Genomic DNA, 13,683 nt, shown 5'->3' with positions numbered 1-13,683 from the left:
CTGTTTAAATCTTAGCTAGTAGCAAGAATTGCAAATTTGAGTAAATTCAAAAGTTATAGGATCCCCTTTGAAAGACAGTGTGAATGTTAATTCAGACATCACCTGAATGAGAATATATTTCTCTTTCTCTTTCCTTTTAAATCATGAAACATTATAGTATGACTTTTTTGAATCTTGACGCATTCTCAAACATAGACTTCTTGGAACATAAATCTTTACTTCAATAAACTTTGCATTTTGTAAATATATCTTTTATTTGATGGTAGCAAAGCTTCAAAAACTCAGGAGAGGAAACCTTTTTTAGTCAATGTGTTTTATAATTTGCAGTGTTTTCCACATAATGTCGTTACCTTTTTCTTTCTCATCAATGCCAAGTTTACCTGCACTTCCTACAATTCTTCACTTCCTATTTAATTCTCTCTCTCTTTTTTAACCTCACCACTATTAAAACTTCTCTTATAAAGGTCACCAGTAACCAACTAATTTCTGAAGCCAATGGCTTATTTTCACTTGTCTTATCTGACCTTTCAGTAGCACATTAGATGCTTTTGACATCCCATTATTTCATGAAATAACCTGCTCGCCTGAATCCTAGCACACTACTCTCTCCTGGTCCTCTTTGACCTTCTTTACTCTTTGCAGCTCCTTTCTCAGGCTTACTCCAGGTGCTTTCTCTGTGCTATCGCATCTACCCCCATGGCTTCAACTACAGTTAGCATCTGTTGTTTGTTTCCCAGCTCTCTATTTCCAGTCCATATTGCTTTCTTGATCTTTCTTCAGTCATATTTCCTAGTGACTTCTAAGACTCAAAGAAAATTCATCATGTTCAGAAGCTTTACCTCCTCTGATCACCTCTCTTTTTGCATGCTTATCTCCTCCTCCTTCTGTACTCCTTATTTTAATTAATGGCATTTTCATATACTCAGTCATCCAAGCTGGAAATCTTTCCCTCTTCTCATCGGTGGAGTAGGGCACCGACTCTTATTTATTCGAAGTCCTATATAAGTCAGCTCTTCATCGCATCTCCTTGACTCCTTCTGTCATTATCCCAGTCTTAACTAATCTTTTCTTGCCTAGATTTTTGCAGTAATTCTCCAACTAGTCTTCCTATCAATTCCAAAGTATTTCATGCAATGTTTTCAGAAGTTATCTTTCTAAAATACGTTTGACCATGCTAATCTTCCTTTTAAAAACCTCTAAATCCTTATTTTCTTCAGAATAAAAATCAAACTTCTTCAAGGTGGCATCAGGGCAGTCTAGAATAGTACGGATGGCTTAGGCTTTGCCATCACATAGACCAGATTTACCTGAGATTCCAGCTCTGCCGTGTATTATTTGTGTGTCATCTTGAGCAAGTTACTTCTCTCAACTTCCCTCATCTGTAAATTGGGGCTCATACTCTGTAATTCGCAGGGCAGTGGAGGAAGCTAAGTAAGGTCACCGATGCAGACATCCTAGCAGTAGCAGCCTCCCCACCCCATATATTGTTGTTTTTTTCTTTCCCTTCAAAGCCCTCATAATCTGACCCCAATCCAGTGTTTCAAGCCACTCCCCCGTCAGTCATTCAGCTTTCTTTTTTTTTAATTTTTTATTTATTTATTTATTTATTTATTTTTGGCTGTGCTGGGTCTTCGGTTCGTGCGAGGGCTTTCTCTAGTTGCGGCAAGTGGGGGCCACTCTTCATCGCGGTGCGGGGACCGCTCTTCATCGCGGTGCGCGGGCCTTTCACTATCGCGGCCCCTCCCGTTGCGGGGCACAGGCTCCAGACGCGCAGGCTCAGTAGTTGTGGCTCACGGGCCCAGTTGCTCCGCGGCATGTGGGATCTTCCCAGACCAGGGCTCGAACCCTTGTCTCCTGCATTAGCAGGCAGATTCTCAACCACTGCGCCACCAGGGAAGCCCTCATTCAGCTTTCTTAACATGCTATGTATTTGTATTCTCGTACCTACTGGTTTTCTTTCTGCACCCTGTTGCCCTTTGGCAGGATTAATTGTCCTTTTTTTAAAATAAATTTATTTATTTTATTTATTTGTTTTTGGCTGCATCGGGTCTTCGTTGTGGTGCGCGGGCTTCTCATTGCGGTGGCTTCTCTTGTTGCGGAGCATGGGCTCTAGGCCCACGGACTTCAGTAGTTGTGGCTCGCGGGTTCTAGAGCACAGGCTCAGTAGTTGTGGCTCACGGGCTTAGTTGCTCCGCAGCATGTGGGATCTTCCCGGACCAGGGCTCAATCCCTTGTCCCCTGCATTGGCAGGCAGATTCTTAACTACTACGCCACCAGGGAAGTCCGCCCCACTAGTCTCAAGTAGAGTCTGGTGCATACTCGGCTCTCAGTAAGTGTTTATTGAATGACTGTAGTCTGTTTCCAAAGGGAAATGAATTTAGAGTAGGTGGGGGCTGATGGCAATGGCCTTTACAGCACCCGCAGGTGCTTTTTGCTTCTGCAAATTTTGCTCTGCAGCAGTAACAGTGATGAGTTGAACATAGTTGTTTGTGTAGGAATCATGGAAGTTTGGTGTTTAAAATACAGAGTACTGGATTTAGACCACCAATTCTGAGTATAAATTAGACCAAAGGGAGCTGCATCTAGCTGGAAAATAATTCAGTCAAATTATTTCAAACAATAGCTCCGGGGCTTCCCTGGTGGCGCAGTGGTTGAGAATCTGCCTGCCAATGCAGGGCACACGGGTTTGAGCCCTGGTCTGGGAGGATCCCGCGTGCCGTGGAGCGGCTGGGCCCGTGAGCCACAACTGCTGAGCCTGCGCGTCTGGAGCTTGTGCTCCGCAACAAGAGAGGCCGCGACAGTGAGAGGCCCGTGCACCGCGATGAAGAGTGGCCCCTGCTTGCCACAACTAGAGAAAGCCCTGGCACAGAAACGAAGACCCAACACAGCCATAAATAAATAAATAAATAAATTAATTAATTAAAAAAAAAACAAAAAACAATAGCTCCATTATTTTGCCTGCTGACCTGATTGACATCATGACTCACTTGCACATAGAATTAAATCCAAAAAGTCAACTATGTATTTAGATAAGGCTTGAATATGAAACACGAATTGGATGCTTTTCTCCCAGTAATTCATGAAAATGTTTTATACAGGTTTTAAAGATAAAAATAATGAATTTATTAAAATACTTCAGTATATTTAATTATGCTGTCACAGTAATAAGATCTCACAAAGGAGGAAGAGTTCTTAAAGTTTATTATTTTTTTTCGGGAGAGAAGGGACTTGATGATATCATACAGAATATTCACTGACCCTAAGTTAGTAAAGTGAATTTAAAGAGATCGAAGACAAACAATGACCGTTCATAACATTTCACTGTTTATGTTGCTTAGGGACCGTAAGCTACCTGAGCGGAAGCTCTTTCTGCGCACACTCCGAAGATAATTGCGGTATAACATGACACTAATGACTCGAGCCTGAAATTGTTTTGAAACAATGTAGTAGAGAATCACATCCAGACAGGTGCTGAGGTTCATGAGGAAGGTGGTGAAGGCTCCCCAGGGGTTGTAGCTGTTCTCATCCCCTCCCAGCATCAGGAAAGCAAAGCAGATGTGGAAAGGCATGAAGCAGACGAGCACCTGCACCATGAGCGTGATAATGATCCGTATAGACTTCTCCTTGACTTTTGGCTTCAGCTTAGATGTCTTACCGTGAAGGAGACTATGAATAATGACTAAGTAGCACCCAATCATGATGAACAGAGGAATCAAGAAAAAGAAAATCAGTCGAGTGAAGTTCAGCGCATTAATAGCTTTTAAGTAGATGATGTCAGAAATCTTGAGGCAGGTGGCAGGGGTGGAGGCTTTATCTGGGTCTTCATAGAGCAGTAGGAGTGGGATGGTGGTTGTCAGGGTCATTATCCAGACTCCCACACATGCTAGCACGGCCTTGCATGTGTTTTTAAGTTCCTTGGCATATTTCGGCTGTACAATGGCCATGTATCTGTCGGCACTAATGAAAGCAAGAAGCCATAGAGCAATACTTGGATAAAACACCGTGAGAGCCCCAAGAATCTGGCAGAAGTACTCTCCAAACGGCCATTCACCTTTTGCGTAATAAAACATTCGAAAGGGTAAGCTCATTATAAATATCAAGTCCAGTAGTGCCACATTCATCATATAGATGGTTACAGTGGTTCTCTTCTTGGTGGTACAACTGAAAACCCATAAGGCGGTGACATTAACAAATAAGCCAGTTATGAAGATGCAGCTGTAGAAGACAAGGGCTGCTATTTTGTATTCGTCTGGATATGGGTCGATAGAAGGGCCAGGTTGAGCTTGATTGTGAGGGGTGGTCATCTTATAGCTTGTTGGTGAGCATGACACTTAGAAACTGTAAAATAGTTAAGAATAGGAGGAATAAAACTCTTTGTTGAAAAAATAAATGCTTAACATTCTCACACTCGACTTGGCATATCAGTGGATTTTAATTTTGACAGTATTTTATGTCAGAGTCAATATATGTGTCTTAGTATTTATTAAGAAATACACTCCCTAGGTATTATTACTAATATGTACTAAATATTAGTGTATTAAGATGGTCTGGTGTGTCATAATGCACTGGCAAATGTATTTATTTTCTCTCTGTAGTGTGAAATTGGGTAGCAGTTGTGCCTATGATAGGTATCCTTTGTTGGGACTAATTGGGGAAAGACCATTCTGAATTTTGAATCTTAGAAAGTATTGATAGTTTGCCACTTTTTTTTTTTTTTTTTTTGTCTGTATTGGGTCTTCGGTTCGTGCGAGGGCTTTCTCCAGTTGCGGCAAGCGGGGGCCACTCTTCATCGCGGTGCGGGGACCGCTCTTCATCGCGGTGCGGGGACCGCTCTTCATCGCGGTGCGCGGGCCTCTCTCCATCGCGGCCCCTCCCGCTGCGGGGCACAGGCTCCAGACGCGCAGGCTCAGCAATTGTGGCTCACGGGCCCAGCCGCTCCGCGGCATGTGGGATCTTCCCAGACCAGGGCTCGAACCCGTGTCCCCTGCATTAGCAGGCAGATTCTCAACCACTGCGCCACCAGGGAAGCCCCTAGTTTGCCACTTTTTATCATCTTCATTCTGTTTAAATATTTGGTGACCCAGATTAGTAATGTCCAAATAATGAATTTTTACTCATTAAATATAATTTTAATATATAAATTATGTATTAGAAAACTAATAAAGAAACCATATAACTGGTGCTTACTGAATATTCACAGTAATTCTCATTTGAGAGCAGGAACTTTTCCTTTTTACTGCTAAATCCCCACTGCCTGGTGAGTACATAGTAGATACTCAGTAAGTAATATTTGCTGAATTGATGGATAAGTGAAGGAAGGAAACTTTGGCAGGGTAACCCACAGCAGGCACTCTCTAGTTTGTCAATGAAGGCTTGCTTAATTGGCCATTAAACCTTTTTTTTTTTTTAAGTGGCAAACACTTCTTCATAGCATTATGTTCTCTCTAGATTATCATAGGTCTAGAAACAGCAGTGTCTTGTGCCATGGTATACAGATCAAGAACTTTACTCTCTCTGTTTTTTTTTTGGCCACACCTTGCGGCATGAGGGATCTTAGTTCCCCAACCAGGGATCGAACCCGTACCCCATGCACTGGGAGCGCAGAGTCTTAACCCCTGGACTGCCAGGGAAGTCCCATAAGAACTTGGCTCTTAAAACAATAGATGGGCTAGTTTTTAATGCACAGTTGGGAGTGCCTAATGCTGAGTCTTCCAGATGGTGTTTAACAGTGCCCCAGAAGCTGATTACACTGCTGCAGTGGTGCACGGAGAGCAACACCTTGAGAATAAGATATTGCTAGTATAGTAGCTTTCACGCCCTCACTCTACCGAGATCCAGAAGCGTAAGTATTATTTGTCAAATTTAACTTTAAAAAAGGAATCTCTTGGGCTTCCCTGGTGGCGCAGTGGTTAAGAATCTGCCTGCCAATGCAGGGGACACGGGTTCGAGCCCTGGTCTGGGAAGATCCCACATGCCGCGGAGCAACTGGGCCTGTGAGCCACAATTACTGAGCCTGTGCGTCTGGAGCCTGTGCTCCGCAACAAGAGAGGCCGCGATAGTGAGAGGCCCACGCACCGCAATGAAGAGTGGCCCCCGCTTGCCGCAACTAGAGAAAGCCCTCGCACAGAAACGAAGACCCAACACAGCCATAAATAAATAAATAAATAAATAAATTTATAAAAAAAAAAGGAATCTCAAAGACAAATAGTTATTAGTAAGAAGTCACTCAGTAACTTTATGTGTTTGCAGAAACTAATTTCCACCCCCCCCCAAATGCCCATTTCTACTGGAAAGGAGTTTAGCTGTGACCCCCTCAGTGGGAAACTTCTATCACCCACGATATAACATCAACAACAGTGATTTTAAAAATAGACTCGCTACACAGAGATGGAACCTTGTGGCATCCTCCTTGAAATATGGAGGTGTAAGAAAAGTTTCCCTCAAAAATGTCACTTTGCAGAATGGTCTGTCTCTCATTCAGCCCTGAGTCTCTCTTTAGTGAAAACTGGGGGAGGTTAGCCATCTGGTAGTAGCATCATGGGCTGTAATTTAAAATTAATTTGAGCAGTTGCTGAGGACAAACACAAGGTATGAATTTGTTTTCTTCTCCCTCCTTTCTTCCCTTCCTACCTTCCTGACTGTAGCGAGTTTGCCAAATATTTAGGTTAAATATGATTTTGGAGTAGAATTCTATATATTTAAAAGCCTGTATTTATTAAAATTTCCAAATATTGTGTTGACTAGAATATTAATTTCTATAAAATGAGAAAAATACTACATAGAAAAATTAACTCTCTAGTATTATCATACAAAGGAAAATAATCTTAGAGACTTGACTCATTTTTAACTTTCCATGAATTTTTAAATAGTAAAAATTGTAATGTAAATGACATTTTGTATCCTTTTTTCTTTTGTATCAGAACTCCCTCCACCCATCCTTATTCCCGAATTTTGTCACAGAAATTCCTTACTTACAAACCATTTTTGAGTAAATCTTTTTCCCCTCATTGGGTTCAAGCTGACTTTATGTCACCAACAGTTGTGTTCATTTGCTTAAGGTTAACTAAAATATGTGTGATGCATGTGTTTTAAAGGCATTACCATACAGGTTGTACTCTGTACACACAGATAAATTTTTGGATAAATATTGAAAAGTGATTGGCTTTTAAGTCAGCATTTTAAAAGCTTTAGATTCCATGATTAGCTATAGTCTTTTCTTAAAAGCCTTTAAGTACATTCTGTGAAACAATGTAATTGAAACCAGGTGACAAAGACTCCTAAAGATATTTATGATTTATTGTATCAACATTTTCTTTAAGTTGAAAAAAATTACATTTACTATTAATGTAAAACAGTATTGAAAATAAATGAAACAACATGTTAATAATGTAGGAAGATGACAGTATATCCCATTTGAGGGTCCTTCACCAACATAGTTTCAGTAATATATTATTAAAATAAAACAAGGATTTTGAGATTTAGTAAATAAGTACAGCATTATTTCTGATAATCTGTGATGAAGTTAATTAAATGCTACTTACCTCCTGTCCATCAAAAGGCTGTATTTGAGAGGAACATTTCTCGGTATACCCAGTTCTGTAAAAGAGATTTCTTTGAGTTGCTTGTGTTAAAATAGCTCTTTCTAGAAGTGGTATATTTAAGAAATGCTGTATTTCTTTTGTTTTAGGTTCTTCCGTTGCTTTAAAAAGTTGTTTCAAATATAATACTCGGTATAGGAGTTGGTACTTGTTCAGCTGTAATTGCTGCTTTGTCTCTTTCAGGAAGTACTCTCTGAAATAAGGCTTTTTCAACTTATGACTTTGCCCTGGATGTGGTTTTTCTCTTTCACAAATGATTTGTTTATGAAGTCATGCTTAGCATAAGCTCCTTATGAAATGATGGCATATATTTAAGAGAATCATACAGAAGGGAGAAAATGTCTTCAGTTTGTTTACTTTGGTGCTTAAAGTCTGCATCATCTGTTGAAAGAGAATGAGATTTGATGTTGACTGAATGGAATTCATAGTATAACTTAGTTTCTAAGCTGTGTGACTTTGTCTAGTTACTTAAGCACTCTGAGCCTTTGTTCCTGCTTAGTTTCTATAGTGCTAAAATAGAGATAATACCCATCTGGTAGGATTGTGAGGACTCTAAACCAGAGAAGTCCAAGAGCTAACCTGGCACCTAGTAGGTAACTTCCAAACAGTGTTAACCCTTTACTACAAAGTTCCTAAAATCATTGAATATCCACTTTTTACTGCTAAACCATTTCTAAATGGTAGAAATTTTGGGACCCTCAATTATTTGCTTCTGCTTTGCATATACCTTTACCTATTTGGTTTGCTTTATTTATTAAGTCCCCAATGCTTCATATCCCTTTTCTGTCACATGGAAGTCTAGAAGTAATTCCTTTTGCAAAAACATTCCTACAAATTGTTAAGAACTTTGGAAGTCTTTAGTGGAATAATTTACATATTAGGAGTATTTTAACCTAAGAAGGGAAGTGAGACCAACGAAAAAGGAAGTGAGCAACCCCAGTCATTGCCTGCCTGCCTAGTTACATTAAAGTTTTTACTTTCTCTTTTCTTTTAAAAAAAATCATAATTTCATTTGCTTGTACTAAAATTTTAATTATCTTTATACTTGGTTATGCGTGATTTATCAGCCTTTAAAAGGTACATGAACTTAACTGGTTTTTTAATTTAAGACAGTTTGAGGGCACATGCTCCTTTTTTTTTTTTTCTTCAGACAAAACCGTAGTAAATCTGTGACTTATAAATTGTTTAAATCCTTTCCTTTGGTGATTAAAGTACTTTTGATTATGTTAATGCCAGAGTAATGGGTTTTAGAAGCACAAGCAACAACCACAGCAACTATTTCTTGTGTAAATGAGGATTCAAGGCCCAGAGAGGGCCAGTGACTTGCTGCAGAACTCAGACAACCAGGCCCAGTCTCTTCTGTGCCAAGTTCAGTGCCCTCCCCTTTCTGCCCTAGCTGCTGTAAAGACTTCTCGTTGTGAGGTGATTACACTGATTTATTCACTAGACATGATTTGCTCATTGCTGAATTACAGTAATCAGTTTTTTTTTTTTGTTTGTTTTTTATTTTTTACAGTAATCAGTTTTTTATACATGGAGTTATGTTTCATATGCAGGATAGGAGTTTGATATTTCACTTGGAGATAGGAACCTCTTATCTGCAGATCCAATCTTTTCATTGCCTTAACTTCATATAGCCTGTGACAGGTCTTCTAAAATTCAGTATTTTTTTTTTTTAATTTTTATTTATTTATTTATTTATTTATTTATTTATTTATTTTTATTTATTTTTGGCTGTGTTGGGTCTTCGTTTCTGTGCGAGGGCTTTCTCCAGTTATGGCAAGTGGGGACCACTCTTCATCGCCGTGCGCAGGCCTCTCACCATCGCGGCCTCTCTTGTTGCGGAGCACAGGCTCCAGACGCGCAGGCTCAGTAATTGTGGCTCACGGGCCTAGTTGCTCTGCGGCATGTGGGATCTTCCCAGACCAGGGCTCGAACCCGTGTCCCCTGCATTGGCAGGCAGATTCTCAACCACTGCGCCACCAGGGAAGCCCTTAAAATTCAGTATTGATTAGTGTTCTCTGTGCTGCTGAAGTCAACAGGTACAGGGAAGGCATATATCTCATTAAGACAAATCCCCTTGTACACAGGGAGATTCTTTTTTCTGACTTGCTAGTCTCTCAGAGAGAGGTACCCAGGGGCACAGCTTGAAGGTGGGTCCCGGCTTTCTCTCCGTCTTAGCCTTACGGGATTTCCTACTCCTGGCCTTTCACAAGCTGTTCCACCAACAGCTGTGACATTCCTTCCCACTGCACTCCCATCTCTTGGCTTGGCCGGCTGCTATTTATCTTAAAAGTTTTAGCTTAGATGCTGCCTTTCCCAGGAAGTTTTCTCTGACCCCTGAAGCTGGTTGGTTATTCGCCCCTGTAAGGTTCCTTAGCACTGGATTCTTACCCCCCTAGTGGCGTGTGTTTGTATTATTATTGGGAATTTATTTGCCTTTTATCCTTCACTACATTGAGGTCCTTAAGGGTTTGCACATGTTGTATATGTATGTATTTAACAGGCAGTTAGTAAATACTGGTTGAATGTGTGACTCAAAAAGTAGGTGAAGAAATGGAGGGTCGAATTATTGAGCCCAGTGTCAGCATCAGGGACACTTTTGACTTGCTAATGTGAGGGGAACCTGCCAGTCACAAGGCAGACTGGAGGCAAGACCCACTCTCCTTCTCTCCATGACCCTGCAGCACTTAGCATTGTTCTCTGTGTTCCTGGCTCGTCACACAATAATTTTATGTTGGAAAAGAATTACAGTTAAAAAAAAAATTCCCCCAAACCATTTGGCAGCAAGTAAGTAAACAATGGATCAAGAATTAAACTCTTATAGTGTCTGGTTTGCCTCTTTAATACTTGAACCTAATGAAATTTGTATTCAAATAGAGGCGCTTATCTCATTCGGGGACCATTCATGCAGCTTTAATTTCCTCACTTATTTTGGGATATGAGTGAAAGAAATTTTTCACCGTGCAAAAGAGGGATTTCAGAGTTTCCTTCACTTTATGAAATCATCTGTTTTAGCTCCATTTTTGGATTCTGGTTTAGATGCTAAAAGCCCTAAATGAATTTTTATTTTAATACTCGAGCCCAGTTTCAGAGTGAATATAATCTAGTTATAATTAGTTATAATTTAGTTAAGCCAATTTTATAATTATCAGAAAGGATGTAGTTAATAGACTTACACAGTAAATCCCCATTATAAAAACATGCTCTTTGGGACTTCCCAGTGGTTAAGAATCCACCTTCCAATGCGGGGGACGCAGGTTCAGTCCCTGGTCGCGGAACTAAGTAAGGTCCCACATACTGCGGGGCAACTAAGCCCGCGCGCTCTAGAGCCCGCTCACCACAACTAGAGAGCCTGTGCGCCACAACTAAGACCTGACACAGCCAAATAAATAAATACTAAAAAAAAAAAAAAAAAGAAAACATGATGTTATATCAGAGATTTGTCTATGCCACAGATAAAATTGTATTTCTTGTTCTTAACACATTTCTCTGTACCTCAGCAAGTGTGAGTGAGGCTTATCCTAGTTCCTCAGACCAGTATTGTGATGAGGGGCCCACTGTAGTTACTGTTTATCTTTCCCAGCTCAGGTGGCCATCAGCGCACACAGCCAGAGCAGCTGGTAGACAGCCAGTCCCCAGAAAGGAGAGGTGGTGAGGGACATGGGGGGAGCCCCGAACTAGGGTGAAAATCTTATCATTTGACCCTAACGGTCTCCCACTTTGATCTTATGGAATCTTTGTGCTATACCCCTTTCTTTTTCAAGCTTGCACCTAAACTCACTGCTGTTTTGTTTTGTTTTTTTTTTGAGAGGCAGATATATTGAATAGTGGTTTCTGGATAAAGAAGACTGAGATACTATTTGTCTAAATCTATTTTATTTTAAATCCAGCAACTTACAGCTGTAGTCTTATAGCCAAATTAGTATGGACCTCCTTTCCACTTGATTTCCTAAACTGTATTAATAAATTTAACATTTCCCAAATTCCTTTTCCTCGGCAATTTTTGTTCAGTTTCACAATTTTACAGATGTACAGACAATCAGATGATTACTTACCTCACAGCAAACAAGTTGAACCCAGATAACCAAAATGATAGATAATTCTAGTCAAAATAGATCTAAATTGGCAAAGTAGAGTTCCCTAAAGATATTAAAGATTCTTTCACTTAGAGGATCTTAGGAGAAGGCATCAACATGACAGTGAAATCATTCCTGGACCCACTGAAATCCCAGGCCAAGAGTTTGCAGGGTAACGTCTCACTAACTGCGTGAAGAGCTATTCAGTGGTCCTCGGGCACAGCCAATTAATTGGAACTCTCTGGTTATTGTGATGTACATGGCCACCTCCTACAGATTCTGGTCTCACAGTTAAAGGAGAGTTGTAGAGGGAGATGAGTTTCTAGGGGAAAATATCTAGTAATATGGTGAAGTAGCAGCGTAGAAGAAAAAGGTATTGTGGAGAGTCAGGATTGGTAAAGAAATGAGAGGTGTGTTATTGAGTTACTTAAATCCAAACTTGTATACTAGTGTGTGTGATGGAGGATTTTAGTATCAGGCATCTGTATACTAAGAAGTAATTACATGTCTATAGGTTGAAGTTTGTTGGTTTAAAAAGAGTTACTTAGGATTTTTTATTATCTCTGCCATTACTCTTATCTGTATTCAGAGGTGAACAATCATTGAGCAGAGGTCTAAGTGCTTTACATGCTTCACTGAATTTAATCATTATGCCAACAGCAAAGTATGTTGAGGACACAATAGTTGTATGGATGGTGTAACCCAGGGATATTTACTCAAGATTCTCAGATTGTGAGATTGTGTTGTACTCTTTCTGTATTATGGTATTGTCTGTATTATGGTATTTGTTTTAATAAATTTTGTTGAAGTTGGTCCTACTTAATAGAGAATAATCAGAATAGTAATTTGATCTGTAGCAAAAAAAATCTTCTGAGGGAATAGACCATCCTTTCCTTTCCCTCTTTCTCACTAATGAGTTGATATTCCCAAGGAAATATTTTGTAACTGGATTCTGTCAGCCTGTAAATTTAATTTTGGAAGGGAGATCTCTGCCATTCAGTGAGCCAAAGACTTTTAAGCACTCAAAAATGGGTATATCCGAAAGGTTCGTAAACATGTATAAGTATGCTGGACCTCATAAGTAATCAGGGAAACGAAATTTAAAACGATAATAAGGATGTTACTACCCACTCACCAAAATGGCTACAGTGAAAAAGACTGACAACAAGAAGTGGCTGAGTAGTATTCCATTATATATACTCAGCCAACACTGGAATATTACTCGTCCATAAAAAGAAACGAAATTGAGTTATTTGTAGTGAGGTAGATGGACCTAGAGTCTGTCATACAGAGTGAAGTAAGTCAGAAAGAGAAAAACAAATACCGTATGCTAATGCATATATATGGAATCTAAAAAAAAATGGTACTGATGAATGTAGTGGCAGGACAGGAATAAAGACATAGACATAGAGAATGGACTTGAGGACATGGAGGGGAAGGGGGAAGCTGGGGCAAAGTGAGAGTAACATCGACATATGTATACTACCGAATGTAAAATAGCTAATGGGAAGCAGCAGTATACCACAGGGAGATCAGCTCGGTGCTTTGCGATGACCTAGAGGGGTGGGATAGGGAGGGTGGGAGGGAGATGAAAGAGGGAGGAGATATGGGGACAGATGCATACATATAGTTGATTCACTTTGTTGTGCAGCAGAAACTAACACAGTATTGTGAAGCAATTATAGTCCAATAAAGATCTATTAAAAAAAAAAAAGAAAAGTGTTGGTGAGGGTACAGAGCAACCAGGAACTCTTGTGCCTGGCTGGTGGGAGCTCAAATTTGGAAAACAGTTGGATATTAAGAACTAAAATGAAGATGCATACACCCTATGACTCACATTCCACTCCTAGGTAGAAATGCGTGTTCCTGTGCACCAGGAGTTAGAGGTAAGAATGTTCACAGTAGCATTATTTCTAATCGCTCCAAATTAGGGACAGCCCACATGCTCAGCAGCTGTAGAGTGGATAGATCAGTTGTGTCGACAAACAGTTGACTGCTTTTCACAA

The 13,683-nt window shown here is 40.1% G+C and overlaps 2 protein-coding genes across 5 annotated transcripts in view; one reads left to right on the top strand and one right to left on the bottom strand.

Moving 5' to 3' along the window:
- Positions 1-13,683, top strand: part of UBAC2 (UBA domain containing 2) — a 170,085-nt gene that overhangs the window by 31,829 nt on the left and 124,573 nt on the right. The gene's annotated exons all lie outside the window — the stretch shown is intronic.
- GPR18 (G protein-coupled receptor 18) lies at positions 3,299-7,653 on the bottom strand. The gene is made up of 2 exons (XM_007196813.3): positions 7,542-7,653; positions 3,299-4,338 (listed from the first exon to the last, which is right to left on the bottom strand). The coding sequence occupies exon 2, from the start codon at positions 4,302-4,304 to the stop codon at positions 3,309-3,311; it is 996 nt and encodes a 331-aa protein (XP_007196875.2). The 5' UTR covers positions 4,305-4,338; positions 7,542-7,653; the 3' UTR covers positions 3,299-3,308.

Source organism: Balaenoptera acutorostrata, chromosome 18 (assembly GCF_949987535.1).
Source record: "Balaenoptera acutorostrata chromosome 18, mBalAcu1.1, whole genome shotgun sequence".
Classification (NCBI taxonomy): Eukaryota; Metazoa; Chordata; class Mammalia; order Artiodactyla; family Balaenopteridae; genus Balaenoptera; species Balaenoptera acutorostrata.
The sequence above is the reverse complement of the archived record's forward strand: the minus strand, read 5'-3'. Positions and strand labels throughout refer to the sequence as shown.